At 37.4% G+C, this 22500-nt stretch overlaps 1 protein-coding gene across 2 annotated transcripts in view; it reads right to left on the bottom strand.

Annotated features, from left to right (window-relative positions):
• Window positions 1-4210: 4210 nt before the first annotated feature.
• Window positions 4211-22500, bottom strand: part of LOC121385380 (EGF-like domain-containing protein 2) — a 50039-nt gene continuing 31749 nt past the window's right edge. For both annotated transcript variants that reach the window (XM_041516046.1, XM_041516045.1), the window contains exons 4-13: window positions 20195-20317; window positions 18388-18513; window positions 15996-16163; window positions 15001-15215; window positions 13877-14025; window positions 11585-11724; window positions 8903-8996; window positions 8380-8554; window positions 6640-6754; window positions 4211-5595 (exon numbers count right to left, since the gene is read on the bottom strand). In XM_041516046.1, coding sequence (XP_041371980.1) covers window positions 5405-5595; window positions 6640-6754; window positions 8380-8554; window positions 8903-8996; window positions 11585-11724; window positions 13877-14025; window positions 15001-15215; window positions 15996-16163; window positions 18388-18513; window positions 20195-20317 — 1496 coding nt within the window. In that variant the 3' untranslated portion in view covers window positions 4211-5404. The remainder of the gene's footprint in view (window positions 5596-6639; window positions 6755-8379; window positions 8555-8902; window positions 8997-11584; window positions 11725-13876; window positions 14026-15000; window positions 15216-15995; window positions 16164-18387; window positions 18514-20194; window positions 20318-22500) is intronic.

The raw sequence follows: 22500 nt of genomic DNA, 5'->3' as shown, positions 1-22500 counted from the left end.
TTTTGAAGCTCGATCGAAAAAGTTTAAAGTCCAACTAAGCCCAAAAAGGAGGATACCTGTCCTAGGTAAGGTTGTACTAAGCTTGGAGTGTCTCCAGCTTTTCCCTGATCTGGTGTAGTTGTTGGACCACCTTGGAATAGTCGGGGCCGCAGACCGCTTGTAAAATCGATCTGTTGTCGAGTCAGCAAACAGGATGCACTGTCTGTAGGTCTGGTCCCTTCGGTGCGTAACGACTATTCCCTTGGTTTCATTGAAGATCTTGGAATGAAGCTCGTAACTGCTGCCGTCCTCCATGGTCTTCCAGTGGTGTTGGTTCAAAAAACCTCCCCGAAGTAGTTGTGGATGCGTGTCCCCCTGTATGTATGATGGAGGTGACGGCTACTGATGGCAATGGTCCATTCGTCGTCAACAGGGGGAGCGGATCCGGCGGCGGTGGTCTTGGATTACTTTCAATTATCCTTTTTGTCGCCGGAACAACAAGTCCAAGTGGCGTAATTGTTGACGGAGTCGTCGTCTGGAAAGTAATCGCACATCGTAATCGATTCCTGGGTTTACGGCCGTTCCGGGGATGCAGGTAATCGCTCCACTCTCTGTATCACAGGAGGGAGCGCCATGGCGGTTGAGCCACCATATGGACCGTCCCTGGCACCGGTTTCTTCCTTCTTCTTCCTCTTCCAGTCCCCCCTTTCCGTTTCTGTGGAGGCGGGTCACCATACACCAAAGTCACGGTCGCCCGTGATATACGTGACCCGGAACTCCAACATCGGGCCGAAGCTGGCAATCAGTCCCCCCAGGTGGGGGGGGGGGGGGCAACTCGAGAGCGCACGTTACGTCCACCTTCATCGAAGGACAGTAACTCTCATAATACGATAATGGGCCAGTTGTGAAGCATTATATATGTTGGGAAGATACACCCCCCCCCTATGGTTATGGGCACCTTTTCTCAATAATGTATCAACCGAATAATAAATCGATTGTGCAAACTGATTCCCAGCACCTCTGGTATACGAGCTCTTAACCGATTTTAAAAACAAGTGTATAAATAATCCCTATGTCTTTCATGAAATCGGTATGGTTGTAAAATAAAGTGCATAACGTCATGGTGGTAACATCATTTCATTATTTGTGTGATTTGTGGAAATGTAATCATGATATCACACGTTCGAATCGTAATCGATTACTTTATTAGCTTGTAATCGTCGTAATGACATCTAAAGTAATCGTAACATCGGTCAGGTAATTCTCTGATAATATATATATATATATATATATATATATATATATATATATAGACAGTAACTCTCATATGATAATCAGTTGTGAAGCATTGGTTGGGAAGAGACCCCCCCCCCTCAATCTCAATGTATCAACCTCTCCAGCACCTGTGGCGAGCTCTTAACCTCTCAAGTGTCTCCTCTCTCACTCTCTCATCTTTAGATCTCTCTCTCTTGGTTCTCTCTCTCTCCCCCTCTCTCTCTCTCTCTCTCTCTCTCTCTCTCTCTCTCTCTCTCTCTCTCTCTCTCTCTCTCTCTCTCTCTCTCTCTCTATATATATATATATATATATATATATATATATATATATATATATATATACAGTCAAACCTGCCATCGCGGCCACCTCCATATGGCGGCCACCTGTCCATGGCGGCCACCCTGAGGTCCCCCCAATGAATTTTACTATATATTTTACCTCTATATGGCAACCACCTGCTCAACGCGGCCAGCGGCCACACTTTTGTCATAAAAAAGCGAAAATGAACCTGCTATCGCGGCCACAATTGTTTTTTAGTGCAAGTTATAAAGAAATGTCGGCAATCGTAAAAAAGAACGTAAGATGTTTTTGTTGATATAACCAATTGGCTTGATAAACAGCGGCCCTTTAAAGGTCGTCGGTCGCTTAGCTGTGTTCGTTAATTAACAAGTGTTTTTAATCTGGATTAACGGTGCGATGTACTAGTCATCGGCGGTGGTCATTAAACGCAGTTGATAAGAGGGTATTTAGCCTAAAACAACTTGAGTTAAACGTGTCAACTCTAGAAGGAATTAAATACTGCTGCAGTTTATTTCTGATATTTATTTTCAAAATGCCACCTAAATAGTTCTATTGCAACATACGTGTAATTGTTTTTAAAAAATCGGACTTATATATGACCTGTATACGGCGGCCACCTCTCTATGGCGGCCACTTTTGTCATGTCCCACGAATGGCCGCCATAGACAGGTTTGACTGTATATATATATATATATACATATAGAGATTGGAGTTGAGGGGGTGTCTCTTCCAAACCAATGCTTCACAACTGGTCCATTATCGTAGTACGAGATTTACTGTCTGTTGGAAAGTGCATATAAAAAATCCCTTGCTGCTAATGGAAAAATGTGGCGTGTTTCCTCTGATGACTACGTGTCAGAATTACCAATGTTTGGCATCCAATAGCTTAATAAATGTGCTCCTCATGGTGTCGTTAAACAAAACAAACGTTAACTTTTAACTTTTATCTACGCCGTTAAATGGGCAACGCCACAGTAAACCTAGAAATGAGCCGTTTATAGGCACTTTCTCATAGACAGGATCGACCCCGAGACCAAGCGCGCCTTAGACGCCTCGGTGTATATTTATTTATGGAGTTCAACAATGATTGCTGTAAATGGATGTTTGAAAATTGGAAAACGACCTACCCGAAAAGTTAGCAAACATCCGTCATGCGCTCAACTCATTTCCTAGTGACATGATAACACTTCGAGTTATCAGGTAGGGGTTATCAGGTCAATAGGAATCGTGGTTGCATGCCAATTTTAGAATAATTATTTTATTGTGATCTTGATATACACCACTGTTATAATACTATCTGTTTGGGCATCATAGGTTATTCCCATGGACCCTTCAAATATTAAAACAAAACCACTGCAGCTGTCTTCTTAGTGAAAATACATTTCCAAAGACGAACATGATAGAAATGGCTTCATATTGAATTTTACTAATTAAATTTTATCACCCCACCTCATCTACCATGAATGAAGAATTTAATTATACGCTGACATAATTAAAAAAAAATATTTAGGAAATATATAAATTTAAAAAATAATGATACAGAGACAAAGAGACACAGTGACAGACACACATACAGAGGGGATATATATTACACATTAAAAATCGGTGTCAAATATTCTACTCAAATAGGGCCATTGAAAAAAAGGAAAACAATATTTAAAAAAGAACAGAAACAAACAATCGAAAAAAAAGATATATAAAAGGGAGAAAGAGAAAAAAACCCACCAGAAATTGAAGTTAAAAAAAAAAAACAGTAATCATAATTTTTTTACGTAACAAACAAAACCAAAGCCAAAAATAAAATATCAAATTGTCATGCGCATAGCATAGATGATATGACAACACAAGACGTTCATATTATCACAATATTTTATTCAGTAGAATATTATATTTTAATTGACAGAGACAGAAAGAAAGACCGAGAGAGAGTGTACCGTCCAAGGTCATACTACGCATTTTACCGAAATAGGGGCCTATTTCACACAACATCGTAACTTTACGTCTGTAACTAGCAGCAATACCGGCCGTGCCTTTACACGTGTTTGCCATCTATTTCACGCAGAAAATTACATCATTACGGAAGATAGAGCATTCAAACGATATTTCTTGTACTATAATAATAAGACGAATTGTGGTTTAGTCGTAGATTTACGTTTACGTGCAAAACTATGTTTACGATGTTTTGTGAAATCGGGCCCAGCTTTCTACTTTAACTTCTATTTATAAATGACACCTAAGGGATTTTATTTTGAGTCTCACTGACTGTAATTATTTAAATCTATTTTCACTAAAACAAAAGTGGCCACTAAGTAAATTATATTACGTGTTTATTAGACTGTAGCTTAGTTCCATACTATTGGTGTAAAAAGGATAGGTCTTATTAAAAAAAAAATTAAAAGTTGCATTTTAAATACATGTTTTATGCCCTTGTTTTAAAAACAAGTCATGGGGCGAGACGTAAACCCAGTGGTAAAGCTCTCGCCTGATGCGCGGTCGGTCCGGGATCGACACCCGTCGGTGGACCCATTCCACTATTTCTCGTTCCAGCCAGTACACCACGATTAGTATATGCTATCCTGTCTGTGGGATTGTGCATATAACAGAATTCTTGCTACTAATGGAACAAATTAACGTGTTTCCTCTCTAAGACTATAAATGAAAATTACCAAATGTTTAATATCCAAGATTCAACAATGAATAAATCAATGTCCTCTAGTAGTGTCGTTAAAGTAAACAAATCTATTTTTAACATTACAAATAAGTAAGGTGTTACTAGCTATAAATAGATTAAAATAATACAAACAGATATGCAAAATACCAAAGTAAATAGTTCACCCTCAGTATACACATTACAACGATAAGCCAACCTAACAGAAATCTCCTCTACTGTACAGGTAACCATTATAAACAAGCGGAGCTTATTTCAATCACAGTGACCGATAAACAACATACTTCAAGTAACATGTAAAACCTTAAAACATCACCGGTTCATTTAACATAATGTATGCATATTTGAAAGATACAGAATATACAACCTACGAAATACACATATTGAAACATACAGCAAATGTTATATCTAATATTAAAATATTAGGGCTGAAATTACCCCCCCCCCCCCCCACACACACACACACACACACAAAGAGTATAACTTAGTGATACGAAACTTTCCCAAACTGATTTACTCATTTACAATGCACACTTGTTTAGCCGCACGCATACGTCTGTGTCCGCGTTTTAGAATGAAACCTATTTAAAATAAATGATTGTAACGTGTCGTAAATTCGGCCCTAACGAAAATAATCCAAACGAAATCCATGATAAAAAAAACTAACCCAAACCTCCAACCCCTCCCCAATAATAACAATAATAACAACAACAACAACAACAATGATAATAATAATAATAATAATAATAATAATAATAATAAAATAAATAATAAAAAAAAGCTTTGAAATTTAAACCATCCACCAATATCTTGCCTCTGTGGTGAACATCCATAGGTGCAACTACAAACCACGTTTCATTGATTCAGAGCTTATGGTTATGAGAAATGAATATAGCTGCAAAACCTAAACACAAACGTTGACGGCGTTGCCTCCGCTGATGTCGAAAAAGTAATATCTACCGTATATCTCGCCTTTTAAAAAACACACAAAACCAACACCATATAAACAAAAACGAAAAACCCTTATAAAAAGCAAAACCCATATGCTACTATGTGTTAGTAATCGACTGACATATGCCGTCTGGTTAAAGATTGCAAAAAATATAAAATGATCTGTTTAAGCAAAATAATATGTCATTTCACTTCTTATAAGTAAAGAAAATATTGCGACGTAACGTCTCCCTAATTGCTCTGTTTTCGTTCCTCCCAATTCTTTGGTTTTCGCACGAAAGATCGCACCACAAAAACAAACAGAAGAATTATGAGAAGGGCGACAACGCCAGCTAAAGCAGCGACAGTGCCGATCATGGACGGACTGGTCTCACACTCTTGTTCTCTGCGTCGGTTATCACTCTTCGTCACTTCCGCTGTTTCTGAAAGTCACAGAACAAAACAGATGATGTCATGTTGCCACACGAAAATAGGTAGTGATTAAAGTTATAAAACTGAAATAGGTTTTAACGATGGCGATTCGGAATGAGAAAGTAAGTTTGTTTGTTTTATTTAACGACGCCGCTAGAGCACATTGATTTTTAATCTTATCATCGGCTATTGGACGTCAAACATATGGTCATTCTGACACTGTTTTTAGAGGAAACCCGCTGTCGCCACATAGGCTACTCTTTTTTACGACAGGCAGCAAGGGATCTTTTATTTGCGCTTCCCACAGGCAGGATAGCACAAACCATGGCCTTTGTTGAACCAGTTATGGATCACTGGTCGGTGCAAGTGGTTTACACCTACCCATTGAGCCTTGCGGAGCACTCACTCAGGGTTTGGAGTCGGTATCTCGATTAAAAATCCCATGCCTCGACTGGGATCCGAACCCAGTACCTACCAGCCTGTAGACCGATGGCCTGCCACGACGCCACCGAGGCCGGTCGGAATGAGAAATGCCTGTTTTATTGAACGGCGATTCTAATTGAGGAACATCTGTTTTAAAGAATAAACAACACGAAAGGTGATTCTAAATGATGAATAGCTATTTTACACAACACGAATGGCAATTCTAAATGAGGAATACCTGTTTTAAAGAGTAGGCCTACAAAATAAGAACGGTCACTCCACATTCTGTTTTATGGGGTAACCCCCCCCCCCAAAAAAAAAACAAAAACAAAAAAACAACAAAAAAAAACAACAATAACAACAACAAAACAAAAAATAAAAACCACAACAAAAAACAATAACCAGGTCTGTAGAAACTGGAAGATGGAGCGGTGGACGAAAATGTAAGGCTCTATAAATAAGGGTATAATTATGGCTTGTGTCCCCCCCCCCCCCCCCCCTTCTCCGTAACTATGATGCCTGTGACACCCCGCTAGATGTTGTGTCCTCCCTTCCAGACATCGTTTCGCCAGGCCTGACAGACATTGAACGGTGTTTCTTAATGAGTAGTTCTGTTATGTGTTTAACCTCACCTGTCACTTCTGGGTAGACGACAAGGAAAGTTCTTTCAAGCACGTGTGTCTGGTTGGTGACGTCATTGGCGAGCCGCTTCCTTCTCCCTGATGACGTATCTCCACTACAGTCAATCTGTTAAAACATAACAGCATTATATCAAGAGAAAATAGTGGCCAATACTTATTTTATCCCCTGCCAATCTATGGCAACAAAAAATAAAGCTATTCTAGACTGATTCGTGAACAAAACACGTGCATGTTTCTGTACCGTTGGTGATTCCACACTTTAAAAATATATAGGTATTACATAACGAGTTTTATACTATAACTTACCCATGGTATCCATGCCATATACCCATGTGATAATTTTAGTGTATTAACCCGGTTAATAATGGTATGGAAATTTGCAAGGTCTCTAGGTAATGCGTTGCTGTGGATGGGTCATTTGCTTACAAGTCAGCAAGACCTGTGTAACTGAGTAACGTTTCAAAAGCTTTAGTTAAAATGCGTGACCTCAAACTAATTTTTGCTAATCGTGATGACGTCATCTTACCAATGGCGGCGTTAGTACTGTGATTTACTAAACATTTAATTAAAATGTTATTTTAGAAGTGTTATAGGATAAATAGAATTCACTACTCGTGTTTTTTTAATATGTAAAAAATATCAACCTCGTTTAGTTAATCAGTATTTGTCTCGGCTTGACCTCGACAAATACCGATTAACATATACTGAACAAAATAAGAAACTTCCGCTAACTTTGCTTGAACATAACTTGATGAAAACAAACCGGGGGAATGATTGTAATATATGCGTTTAAAGAGTGTTCCATGATGCATCGTTTGGTGCATAAATCATCGCCATAGGTTAACAGAAACTGGGAGAAAGTTTGACCAAGTGTGGTAGGGGTTAAAAAAAACCCACCCACTTAATACCGGGTATGACCACCTCTTGAATTGACCACTGCAGTGCATCGCAGGCGCATAGAATTGACTAAAGTGTTGATTTCTGCCTGTGGAATATTGTTCCATTTCTGAATGAGCGCTTGACGAAGTTCGTTGACGTTAGCGGGTGGGTTGGGACGACGCCTCAATTTATTACATACCTACTGAATCTTACTATAGTGATAAACACATTCTGAAACCGTGTGATCAATTTATATTGCATCGCACACATTTCCGATCAGGGCCCCGTTCCACGAAGCGATCCTAGCCATAAGATCACCGTAACTGCACAGCTAACATATACACTTGAGGGGATCTTAGTGCTAAGATTGCTGGGCCCTGGACCGGAACTTTTAAATGGGGAATTCACTTTTTATTTTTCCTGCAGTCAGCGCCTTCTATTTACTGACGTCATATATGATTTACAAATTATGTCACATCGTATTTGAAACATTACACAAGGCTGCCGCAGAGCATGATTCTTAACGTTAAGCAAATCCATGAAAGAAGTTTTGATCATAGATTTAACAAAGTGTTGTTATGATGTTAAATTAAAACCCGTTTTTTAAAACATAAAAGGAGGTATGTAATAAATACAGAACTTCACATACGTTATTTTCGCTTCCCATTTATTGCACTCGTTTATTTTGCATAAGAACATACTACTCGACCACTACGTGGTCTCGTGGTATATATTCTTGCGCAAAATAAACTCGTGCAATAAATAGGCAGCGAAAACAACGTATGTGAAGTTCTGTATATTTATATGGTATACACGCAGTATTATGTAAACAGTGTTATATTGTATACATACAGTATCACATAGAGCTTCGGTACCGGAAGCACAGACTCGAACGGTGAAGGTCACTTTCATCGTGGCAGTCTCGGTGAACACAAACGTTTTGAATTCAAACTTCACTTTATTACGTCCTTCAACATCACTTGGCGGCGCGTTCCATATATCCGATATCTTTGATGGACTCTTGCAGCTAGAAAAAAACCCAAGAAATAATAATAATAATAATAATAATAATAAATACTACTGCTACTACTACTACTACTACTACTACTACTGCTGCTGCTGCTGCTGCTGCTGCTGCTACTGCTGCTGCTACTGCAACTACTGCATCTGCAACTACTACTACTGCTACTACTACTACTACTACTACTACTACTACTACTACTACTACTACTAAATAATAATATTATTATTATTATTAATTGTAATGATATATTATATTATATTATATTATATTATATTATATTTTATATGTAATACATTATAATTTCAGTTCTTATTGTCGGCTCTTGACGATGTCTTGTTTTTGGTCACTCACCCCTGCTCTAGAAGGTCCACGAACTGATACTTCGAATTGGAGCTCTCTTTCCCGTTGTCTATCTTCACGGTGTACAAGATCATGTGAGTCAACCCTGAAATGCCAACTCAAAACTAAGCAAAACAGTTTATAGTAAAAACAAAGTAAAGTATTTTTTACATTTATATTTATCCGACATAGAAACATCGAACAAGGTTTTGGATAAGGCTTTGGCTGCTTTCCCATTGAAAACCAATGCCTCAGTCAAGTATTGTACATCAAAAGCCATTGGATGTTTCAGAGATGGTTAAAGTTTGTTTTGTATACCGACACCACTAGAGCAATCCCTGCTATTTCCCACGGCAATCGGCAATGGCATGTGGGGGGGGGGGGGGGGTTTGTGGGTTTTTTTGGTTTTTTTTGCCGTTGGCATTTTCTTAATTGGAGGGGTTTTGGATGTCAAATATTTGGTAATTTGGACATATTGTCTTAGAGAGATAACCAGCTACATTTTTCCCCATTAGTAACACGGGATCTTTTCTGTGCACCATCCCACAGACAGGATAGCACATACCACGGCCTTTGATATACCAGTCGCGGTATACAGTCTGGGACGAGAAATAGCTCAATGGGCCCATCAACGGAGATCGATCCCAGACCGAGCGCACATCATGCAAGCGCTTTACCAGCCCCCCCCCCCCCCCCCCCCCCCCCCCCGAGATGTAATTGGTTGGAATGTCATCATCGACCATCGCTTATAATCGATTTGCACCAATCGAACAAATTATATGAACATAAGAAGGATTTTAATTATAAGTAACAAACACCTGTTGTCATGTTAGATAGACCACCAAACGAACCGCTAAATCTACCTAATATACTGTATATAATACACTGTATACATATATTGTTTTACCTAATATACTGTATATAATACACTGTAAACATATATTGTTTTACCTAATATACTGTATATAATACACTGTATACATATATTGTTTTACCTAATATTCAGTGTGTATATTTTCCTGTCACATAAACTGGAGAAACCAATCTAATTAAAATTAGCTCCACTATTACATGTGGATCTAACAGCAGCCAGTTGGAGCTCATGTCCACCAATTAAAACCTTACTTGCATAATCATGCCAGTGATTTGAAAATAATTTTAAAACATTCCGAATTATCCTGAGGGTATACGACATGTTTCGTGTGAATTCCGAATGCCTTAAAACATGTTTTATTTTATAAATGTAAAACTGAAGACTGATTTAGTTGGGTGTTTTTTTTATAAATAAATAAATAATTTGTAATGTAAAATTGAAGACTGATAACCCATCCCGTACGTATTGGTATGGTTCGCTGTACTGCGACCACTACAATAGACTCGCCCGATATTTTTAGAATTTGTATGCTCCCAAATAACGTTATAAAAGTCGAAGTGTGATTGGTCAATATTTAAATTATTATTTACAGACGAAATGTTACCTGGCCATTGGAGATTACGCAGTGTTGTTAGCAATCTGATTAAAATGAGTTCTACTGGTCTAAATAAGGCATTCGTAATTCATATGAAACACATCGAATACCCTCAGAATATTGTGGAGAAACAATAACAGTCAACATTTTCCCACACAATCGATTATGGATTTTTAAAAATCGATTATTACACATCGGTATAACCAAACCGATCTATTTTCGATTACAATCGATCATCGGAACATCACTAGTGTGTACGTGTCCATGCACACGTGTAGGTAAAAGAAACCTTGCTGCTTTTCGGATGGAGTAAACTGTGTGTTAGAAGAGGGTTTCCTCTTTGTATCGTCCGACCAATGGTGAGATAACAATGCTAGACATAAACCATTCTTTGTGGAATTACGAGAGACAGTATAGTTCAATAATACAAGTATGTACAATTAAAATTCTAACTATCGTGTATGTAAAAAGTCTCTACGGTGTTGTAAACTATTGTTTAAAGTTTGTTTTGTTTAACGACATCACTAGAGCACATTGATTTATTTATCATCGGTTATTGGATGTCAAACGTTTGGTAATTTTCACATATGGTCTTAAATAGGAAACCCACAGACAGGACAGCACATACCACGGCCTTTTATAGTCCAGTAAAGTGTAACAAACGAATGTATGAGAAATTCATTGTGCAGGTGGATAGATAGATGGATCATGGGTGGGTGGGAGTAGGGAGGGACTTATTAATGTACCTATGGATAAAATAATGAACAGAAGGATGAAGTGATGGATGAATGGATGGACAGATGGAGATAAACATTTCTTACAATACACATATGAGGATACCTACATCAAGGTGCACTGCAGAATGTAAGACTAATATTTCAATTTGTATACCTGAGAAGAATTAATGGATAGACAGACAGAAGAATGCCTGCCTGGCTGACTCAGTGGATGAATATTGCATGAATAAATGCATGGATGGATAGCAAACTGAATGTATGCATATATGAATGAATGGATAGATGGATGTAGGGAAGGATAGGAGAGAGAGATGCATGAACGTGAATATGGATGGATGGATGGAATGATGAATGAATAGATGGAGGGACGGACGGAAAGAGCCACGAATGGATGGATGAACGGTGGGAGGGAGGGGTGAATGGATGGATTGGTGGACCGACAGATCGATGGATGGAGGGAAAGAAGGACGGATGAATAATTCACAAACCTGATGCTGCAGTAAAAGTGAAGGACAGCATCTGACCCATGTCGACCTTCTCTCCAGGAGTTAAGGCATCACCATTGACCTTGACCTCGACTGTGACAGCCTCGATGTCGTTTTTAGTTTTGGTTTCTTTGAGCTGCGCCCTGGACATAAACACTATAATTATAATTTTTATCTTTACAAACAACAATAATAACAATCTCAAAAGTTAAAGTTTGTTTTGTTTAACGACACTATTAGAGCACATTGATTTAGTAATCATCGGCTATTGGATGTCAAACATTTGGTAATTTTGACATATAGTTTTAGTGACAAAACCCGCTACATTTTTTCCATTAGTAGCAAGGGATCTTTGATATGTACCATACTACAAACAGGATAGCACATACCACGACATTTGATATACCAGTCGTTGTGCACTGGCTAGAACAAGAATTGGCCTAATGGGTCCACCGACAAAGTACAACAACAACAACTACCATTATCAATCCACTATCACTATCACGTCCGCTACCTCTATTACCACTATTGCTACTGTCTGGAGCTTGTCGCGGTAAGACGTGTTTGTTTTGCTTCTGCACACTGCACGTGCTTTCGCGGCTCAACTTGGGGATCCTTTACTTCGTTGTTTTTGTCAGCGAAGTGAAGTTTTATACTGGGATGTATGCGGCCATTGGAACTGTTTGAACGCTGGAACGCTTCTCGTTTCGACAGTGTGCACCACCAGGTTGGATTCTTTTTTAGCGAGATTCCTTGCCTCCACGTCATTTCTCCGTCTGCCTATGTTGACTTGTTTTTTTCGTGACTCGTATGACGGCCTGTATGCAGAACGCCATGTTGTTCGCGTTTAGTCTCTGCATGTCGGAGCCTGTCCTAGCAGCACTGGAAGATTGACTGCCCCACTCTAAGAAGAAATAGGAAACGGGGTCGGCCCCTACTACTCTTTTCTAGACGTTACTTTGTTTTATTGTGACACCATCTCGTATCCTCCGGAGTCGGGCCCGTCCGCACCACTATACCAACCCATGACGACTGGACTATATACCCTAGTCTGATTCTCTCTCTCGTTCAGACGGAACCGGCTTCTCAAGATTTATATTTCAGCACAGCACTACACCTTCAACGTCTGTTGACTGTCAATCCAGGGGACGGGATGCAACCCATCTCGTCCCTACAAGCTGTGCACCCTAACGGCCTTAACGAGGCCACTCACATGGACATATAGATCGGACTTTAAACTTTTAGACCTTCGTTCAAAAGTTTGTCGAAATTACTTTTTTTTAAATATTATTAAATAGTTCGATCCTCTCTTCTTTCTTTTATTCATTTTTGGACTGTCCTTCTAAAATGCTCCAGATTATATAAATATTCGACCGAGCAGTCAATTCATTTTATTTTTGGTTTGTAACTTTTTTAATTTTTAATTTTTAATTTCTATTAACTTTTTTACTAATTGCTATTTTCAAAATTCTGCCCATTTTCAACTCTACCCCCACCCCCGTCCATTCCGAGTCAGGCCACCGATCTTATCTAATTTCTGTTTGACCATCCGATCTAATCTAGCGACCAAATTTAATGAGTAGAATTTTCTTTATTAATTATATTAATTAGAGATCAAAATTTTAAAGGCCCACTATTTACTTTTTGGATGTAAATTTCAAAATTGTCTGCTTAATTCTTTTCTGTCCCGGGACCAGCCCCTGGCTATCCAGAGACAGGCCCCGGGACGGACATGCTCGAAACTCTAGTGGTATATGAGCATGTAAAAATTATTCGCACTCGCACTATTGCTACTATATGAAATCGATTGCAACTCGTCATGACGTCTCGCCATGTACTCTCGAGTTAACCCCCCTACCTGGGTGTGTGTGTGGGGGGGGGGGGGGGGGAGGACTCTTACTGAATTACGGGAAGCTACTTGAATATGAGGCGGAATGCCAAGGGAACTTTGGGGGAGGTATGATGGGGTATCGCCCCCCTTCTCCGACGTAAAACATTGAAAATTAATATATAATAAAATTATAGCTGTCGGAAAACAAAATCGGGGGCGGGCCCATCTTAAATTGCGCAAATTCAAAGTTGCTAACAGAACGGGTTCTCGTTGGCATTATTTCAAAGATATATTGTATTATATCATTTATTTTTTATTACACAATTGAGAACAATTACGTGTCATATTATATCATATCATATATATAAAGCCCCCCCCCCCCCTTTTCTACCTCATAAAAAAACCTTCCTCGCTTCTCTCTCTCGCCCATATGGGAAATAAATTAGTATTCATTTATGACTTACTTCTCGATAGTATTTGACGCAATGCTGGAAGTGATGACGTTGTTAGCTTTGTCAAGTTTGCACGTCACTGTCACGATTTCGTCACGCCAGCTCGTGTATTTCGGATTAAATCCAACAAACACGTCAGTCGTGTACTCTGTGACGTAATTCTTAAAAGACACAAAAAAACCCCACAATAGTCATACCTAATGAAACAAACAAATAAGAACGACAAAACTATTGACATTCTCTAACTCGTATCTCAGTTCAAGACTGAGTGACTCACGTGGACGTTTTAACAATAACATGACTGGTCAATTCGAGTATGTCAGACGTTTCACACTGGCGGATCCAGAGGGGGTCACAGAGTACATACGCCCTCCCCCCTCCCCATATATTGGGGGAACCCATATTGGGGGTGGCCAACTGTATGTATGTATGTATGTATGTATGTATGTATGTATGTATGTATGTATGTATGTATGTACGTATGTACGTACGTATGTACGTACGTACGTATGTACGTATGTACGTACGCACGTACGCACGTACGTATGTACGTATGTACGCACGTACGTATGTACGTATGTACGTATGTACGTATGTACGTGTGTATGTACGTATGTATGTATGTATGTACGTATGTATGTATGTCATAAAATGTAATACACACAGACAGCGTTTGATTGGGGGAGGGGGCATGACCTTTGATATATCAGTCGTGGTGCACTGGCGGGAACGATAAATTGACCCACCGACAGGATAGATCCTAGACCGACCGACGCGCTACCACGACAGCCGCTTAAATATGTTCTGTAAAAGTGGCAGTCCTCTTACAGACGGAGAGGGAACCATATATCGTAGTCAAACTCAGTTCTCCTCTGTGGATAAAGAACTTAACAGTGAATCATGGCTGCATTCATTATATATTTTGGAATCAGGCTTGTGCAGAGATACAGTATTAGATATGTATATACATGAATGCCATATTGTTATTATTTTTTTATTTTTTTTTTTTTTTTTTTTGAGGGGAAGGTCTCTTAAACATAAGTCATTCGAGATCACTTAACAGAATCATTCGTCTGTAATTACACCTTGCTGAATTAAAACAATTCACCTTGAATAGAATCGTATGCAGAATTTACCTGGCTGTTTGACGTGACGTCACCACAGGTAGCATCACCTGTGTATTGAATTTCTCTCACTTTGCCTCCAACGAACTCGCCATGTTCTGAATTGCTGTTGTCTATGCTATCTACGATGGTACAAGCCGGTTTGTTCCACAAGTAGATTCGTCCACTAAACGTTCCGTACGGGTTAATGTTTATGATCATCTTGTCACCAAAACAAGCAACCTTGTCTGTTGAAAACGTAAATTAATAAATAAATACATATTTGTAAATAAATCAATAAAAACAAAATAATAAAAACGTGGAAACGAATAATGTAAATAAATACATATTTGTAAATAAATAAATAATTAAAAATCAAATAACAAAAACATGGAAATGAAAATAAAAAAATAATTACATAAATAAAATAAAATAAAATAAAATAAAATAAAATAAAATAAATAAATAAATATATAATTAAAAAAAAATAATAATGATGATAAAAAATTCAATAGATACATTGTACTTACATCGTCCCGCAATGCACATTGTATAATAAATAAATAAATAAATAAATAAATAAATAAATAAATACATATTTGTAAATAAATAAATGAAAATAAAATAATAAAAACGTGGAAATTAATAAAATGAATAAATAAATAAAATAAAATAATAAATATTTGTAAATAAATAAATAAAAACAAAATAATAAAAACGTGGAAACGAATAATATAAACAAATATGTATTTGTAAATAAATGAATAAAAATAAAAATAAAATAATAAAAACGTAGAAATTAATAAAATAAATAAATAAATAATTAAATCAATATTTGTAAATAAATCAATAATTTTTTTTTTATAAAAACGTGGAAATGAATAATATAAATAAATACATACATAAATATTTAAAAAAAAAAAAAAAAAAAAATTACATAAATAAAATGAAATAAATAAATAAATGTATAATATTAATAATAAAAAATAATAATACTGATAAAAAATTAATAAATGCATTGTACTTACATCGTCCCGTGGTGCACTTTGGATCTGTCATAGACCTAGCACCGCTTCCAGAATTACATGTGCAGACCAAATCATCGCTGGTGGAGGAAGCTTTACTACAAACTCCCTTATGTGCTGGGCCACAGACATCGGCACCAGCGGTGCATGGAGGTTCCGCATCTACTAGAGCTAAAGAAAACAGAATAAAACGCACAAAAAAACCCTTTCCATTAAACAATCGGTTAGAATATTGCGAAACCAAGATAGTTTGTTTCTTTTGTTTAACGATACCACTAGAACACATTGATTTATTAAATTTCGATCATTGGATGTTAAACATTTGGTAAAACCCGCTACATTTTCTGTTAGTAGCAAGGGATATTTTATATGCACCATCCCACAGACAGGATAGTACATACCACGACCTTTGACATACCAGTCGTGGTGTTCCAGCTTGAACGATAAATAGCTCATGGGCACACAGAACGGGGATCGATCCTAGACCGACCGCGCATCAGGCGAGTGCATTACCGCTGGGCTATGCCGCGCCCTAGTTTATTGTAGACTGTCCTGCAAAGAACATTTAATACCTATTCAATATCTGTCTCTGTACTATGACCGGCCTCGGTGGCGTCGTGGCAGGCCATCGGTCTACAGGCTGGTAGGTACTGGGTTCGGATCCCAGTCGAGGCATGGGATTTTTAATCCAGATACCGACTCCAAACACTGAGTGAGTGCTCCGCAAGGCTCAATGGGTAGGTGTAAACCACTTGCACCGACCAGTGATCCATAACTGGTTCAACAAAGGCCATGGTTTGTGCTATCCTGCCTGTGGGAAGCGCAAATAAAAGATCCCTTGCTGCCAATCGGAAGAGTAGCCCATGTAGTGGCAACAGCGGGTTTCCTGTCAAAATCTGTGTGGTCCTTAACCATATGTCTGACGCCATATAACCGTAAATAAAATGTGTTGAGTGCGTCGTTAAATAAAACACTTCTTTCTTTCTGTACTATGAAAAACCCTGCATTTGTACATCAATTCTTTTATCTAAATTGTAGTAATAATAACAGTTAATACCTATTCAATATCTGTCTCTGTACTATGAAAAACCCTGCATTTTTACATCAATTCTTTCATCTAAATTGTAGTAATAATAACAGTTAATACCTATTCAATATCTGTCTCTGTACTATGAAAAACCCTGCATTTGTACATCAATTCTTTTATCTAAATTGTAGTAATAATAACAGTTAATACCTATTCAATATCTGTCTCTGTACTATGAAAAACCCTGCATTTTTACATCAATTCTTTCATCTAAATTGTAGTAATAATAACAGTTAATACCTATTCAATATCTGTCTCTGTACTATGAAAAACCCTGCATTTGTACATCAATTCTTTCATCTAAATTGTAGTAATAATAACATTGAATACCTATTCAATATCTGTCTGTTTACTATGAAAAACCCTGCATTTTTACATCAATTCTTTCATCTAAATTGTAGTAATAATAACATTGAATACCTATTCAATATCTGTCTGTGTACTATGAAAAACCCTGCATTTGTACATCAATTCTTTCATCTAAATTGTAGTAATAATAACATTTAATACCTATTCAATATCTGTCTCTGTACTATGAAAAACCCTGCATTTGTACATCAATTCTTTCATCTAAATTGTAGTAATAATAACATTGAATACCTATTCAATATCTGTCTGTTTACTATGAAAAACCCTGCATTTTTACATCAATTCTTTCATCTAAATTGTAGTAATAATAACATTGAATACCTATTCAATATCTGTCTGTGTACTATGAAAAACCCTGCATTTTTACATCAATTCTTTCATCTAAATTGTAGTAATAATAACATTTAATACCTATTCAATATCTGTCTCAGTACTATGAACAACCCTGCATTTTTAAATCAATTCTTTCATCTAAATTGTAGTAATAATAACAGTTAATATTTATCACGAGAATCGATTTTCTATAATAATATAATATGCAAGATGTTTTAACAATTTCTGATCGTTCTGATTGTCTCTCCTCTTTTGATTTGCACTGTCGAAAGCCTTCTGTGAATTTACCCGATGTTACACTTCGCAAGGATCTGTTTTTGCGCCCACGTCCAGTCGACTACAGTGCACACATCGTGCTACACATTGCGTTCAAAGTTGAATTCCATAAATACTACCTTAGTGGATGCAGACATCTTTGTCACTTAACATCGAAATGGCTATATTAAGGACCGTGCATATAGCCTTGGCTAATGAGCACTGTCCATCTACACGGTAGTCGTATCTTTAGTTGAAAGCGATGACATCCGATCCAATCGTTTCCGGGTTACATATTATATTGCATTGGATAATTATTCATGACATCGTTAGAATATACAGTATTTCTACCTGCGTCAACACTGCAGTCGAGGCCAGCATGAGTGCTTCCACAAGCACACGTTCCATCAGGTTTGCACGTCTTCGAGTTCTGACATTCCTGTCCGTCCCTATTACAGTCGTACGTGCCAGCGCCATCTGTAAAAAATACCCATGTTCGACAGTGTGTATTGATTGTCATGGATACAGCGCTTATTGGAAAGTGTGTATTTTAGTCCTCTATATACGATTGTGAAGAAATGCAAACCTAAAACACAGCTGTTGACACTCCATATACGATTGTGAAGACATCCAAACCTAAAACACAGCTGTTGACCCTTTATATATGATTGTGAAGGAAACCAAACCTAAAACACAGCTGTTGACCCTCTATATATGATTGTGAAGAAATCCAAACCTAAAACACAGCTGTTGACCCTCTGTATATGATTATGAAGAAAAACAAAGCACAAAATAAATACACACTGTCTGGGCACTTTCTGTGTTTGACACGTTCAAAGTTAGTATGCTGATATATTTTTGTAAAGGCGATGACCTTTCTCCTATGTTTTTCTTCATAAAATTAATTCTAAGCAGGACACAACAAACGTAACATTTATAATTTAAAGGACTATCCTGAGTTTTTTGGCGATTGTTAAGATGATGTCAAACAACAGAAACGTTTTAACGACTCTAATTAGAAATTAAATATATTAATCTAAATAAAATATCAGTGACTGAATATTAAACGTGTTTCTGATCGTCCTAGTGTGTGCACCAGGTCAAGATTTATTTTATTTGCTTATATATATTTGTTTTTCGTACATACGAAATTATTAGGATACTAAATCCTGTTTGGTTACTTACCAGTATTAGGGCAATCACAAACACATTGAATATACAGACACTAATATTCTAAACAAGAAACTTTATTTAATGTATAAATTTAATATATTTATAAATATATATATTATTTCGAAAAATCTTACACTGCAGGAAACTCAAAATAGTTCCCCATCTACAAACAGCGACAAGCAACACAAAAACACAGAATGCATAATTTAAAGCAACACAAAAACATGCTGTACGTAGTTCTTTGACTATACTTAATCGACACTTTCTACGAGTTGTGTTATGGGACGGCAGGCAAATTGTGGTAAAGCATGTGTTATTGGGGGGCGTGCCCCCCAGCCCCGTTTGACAACGTCAGTGTCCAAACGTCTCACTCCATGACATTGTTTCTCTTTCTTTTTAGGGAATAAATGAATCAATGTTTAACGTTACCCCAGCACAAAAGAAAAAGAAGAAAAAGAAGAAAACAAGAAAGAAAAAGAACAAAAACAACCAACCAGACAAAAAACAAGCAAACAAAACCAACCAATAACAACAACAACGGCTACTAGATGGCAGACATCAAATCGAAATTCTAAAATTATTAATAAAACAGAATGCAGACAGCTACGAAAGAGTCACATTCTGAGGCAGATCTAAGGGGGGGGGGGGGGGAGGGAGGGGCAAGTGCCTGGCCCCCCCCCTAAATTTTGTAATATAAATTTTATTATATATTAATTTTCATTTTTTTACAATCCCCCTCCAAACCTCCCTCAAAGTTCCTTTAGCATTCCACCTCAAGTCATTGCCCCCCCCCCCCCCAAATGGATTTTCTGGATCTTCCACTGACACTGAGTCACACAATGAGCCGAATATACGAAGCTTGTTTATATCTTACCCACGTGTATCTGCTACATTTAGAAGGCTTAAACACCTGCGTTTAAGAAAAACAGGCTTCGTAAATTTGACCCAGTATCTCTCTACGGAATATATGAAGGGAACCTGTTACCTGTGCACGTCTTCCCGTCACCGGTATATCCCGAGTTGCAGGTACAGGTGTAGCCTACAGTGGCGTCTGTACAGAAAGCGTTTTCGTCGCAAGTGAAGGCACCTGTTAAGCACTCGTTAACGGCTGAAAAGGACAGAAAAAAAGATATAAATTCAAGTTCACTTGTTTATTGTTATGCGTTATATACTATAAAAGCTTTATAATAAAAATAGCATATTATAGTAAATAATATGTATATAATGTAGGAAGGTACCACACACACACACACACACACACAGAGAGAGAGAGAGAGAGAGAGAGAGAGAGAGAGAGAGAGAGAGAGAGAGAGAGAGAGAGAGAGAGAGAGAGAGAGAGAGAGAGAGAGACACACACACACAACGCTGGGGGAGAGCTTTAGCGTCATTCAAAAATACATTCATGCACGAAGAATCATTACAGGTATAAAATAAACCAAATAAATCATACATACATGCATGGAGTAGAGGTGCATGAAATAAATCATACATACATGCATGGAGTAGAGGTGCATGAAATAATTCATGATCAGGGACCTAACTCAGTAGTGTTCCAACTTTCAGATTTAGCAACGCACACACACAAAAAAACAAAAAAACATTCCAGGGACATTGCGCAGTAACTTAAGAGAGTTTAAGAGACCTTTATGAATCAGGTCCAACAATGTGTTCCGCAACACGCGGCAGACCGACAAGCATCGATGTACAAAACTTAAAAAAACAATTAATGGTAATGTACAAAAAATAAAATAATAATAATAATGGTAGTAGTAGTAATAATAATAATAATAATAGTGGTAGTAATAATAATATTGGTAATAATACTACTACTAATAATGATAGTAATGACAGTAATAATAATAGTAATGATAATAATAGTAATCGTAATAGTAATAATAATAATAACAATAGTGATAGTAATATTAATAATGGTAATAACAGTAATAATAATAATGATAGCAATGATAGTACTAATAATAGTACTAATAATAGTAATAATAATAATAATAATAATAATAATGATGATAATAATGATAAAATAATGATAATAATAATAATAATAGTAATACTACTACTACTACTACTACTACTACTACTACTACTACTACTACTAATAATAATAATGATGATAATAATGATAATAGTAATGATAATAATAATAATAATAATAATAGTAATACTACTACTACTACTACTACTAATAATAATAATAATAAAGTTCGTTTTGATTAACGACACCACTAGAGCACCTTGATTTCTTAATCATCAGCTGTTGGATATCAAACATTTGTCCAACATTACAGTTTTAGAGATAAAACCCGCTATAATGTGTTCATTAGTAGCAAGGAATATTGTATATGCACCATCTCACACACAGGAAAGCACATACCACGGCATTTGATACGCCAGTCGTGGTTCACCGTCTGGAAGGAGAAATAGCCCAATGGACCCACTGACGGGGATCGATCCCAAGAATACGAGAAAGACAAATGGTTAATATTGCGTCTTGTATGAAATATTGGGAAACCTTGCAAAATACAGGTACTTCAAAAACAGTAATAACATTAACATGTTTTTCTGTTTTCATGCATAAGTAGTATTAGATTCCCTGCAAAACATATTAGATCCATACCTGTTTCTGTCAGCACAACGAGTTTGAGGGTAAAGGTTGCATACTACTATTAATTACTCCATGCATTTCAATATAATATTTATGTCAGAATATAGTAAAAATGCAATACTGTCGTGAGGGTAACGTGACTACTAATTTTAGGGAGTGCTCTCAACTGAAAAGTACCGTGTAAAAAATCAACATAGGTCGCTCGCGAATTTCTTCAATTAACGGCCCCTATGCCTGACCACCGCCTCGTGTTGCTGTTATACAAGTGGCACCATACCACTTGCACAGTTGTTATCAGTTAGGACTACATATAAGCTAACTCAAACCAATGGGTTATTTCAATACTATATAGGTCAACCTACGTGAAATCATCAAAGAAATATTTTTAAAGACATTTTTAGGGGCTTTTTATGTTGGCTAACTTTATGAGGAACTATTTCCTAAACCGGACTATATTAAGCTGCTACAGCAAGTAGCGACACCCACCCGCCTGCTACCGATTTGATCGGGCTGCTGGTGCTCCCTTGCACCTGCCAGTGCAGGCGGTCCCTCCTCTCCCCTCCCCCCCCCCACCTTTCCTGTCATGGACGGAGGAGCCGGCCAAGGCCGGCTCTTGTGCCCACGACAGGCGTGCGCTACAACAGCTTGTTCTGAATGTGCACGTAAAACCC

Source organism: Gigantopelta aegis, chromosome 11 (assembly GCF_016097555.1).
Source record: "Gigantopelta aegis isolate Gae_Host chromosome 11, Gae_host_genome, whole genome shotgun sequence".
Taxonomy (NCBI): domain Eukaryota; kingdom Metazoa; phylum Mollusca; class Gastropoda; order Neomphalida; family Peltospiridae; genus Gigantopelta; species Gigantopelta aegis.
Note: the sequence above shows the minus strand (reverse complement) of the source record. Positions and strands in the feature narration are given on the sequence as shown.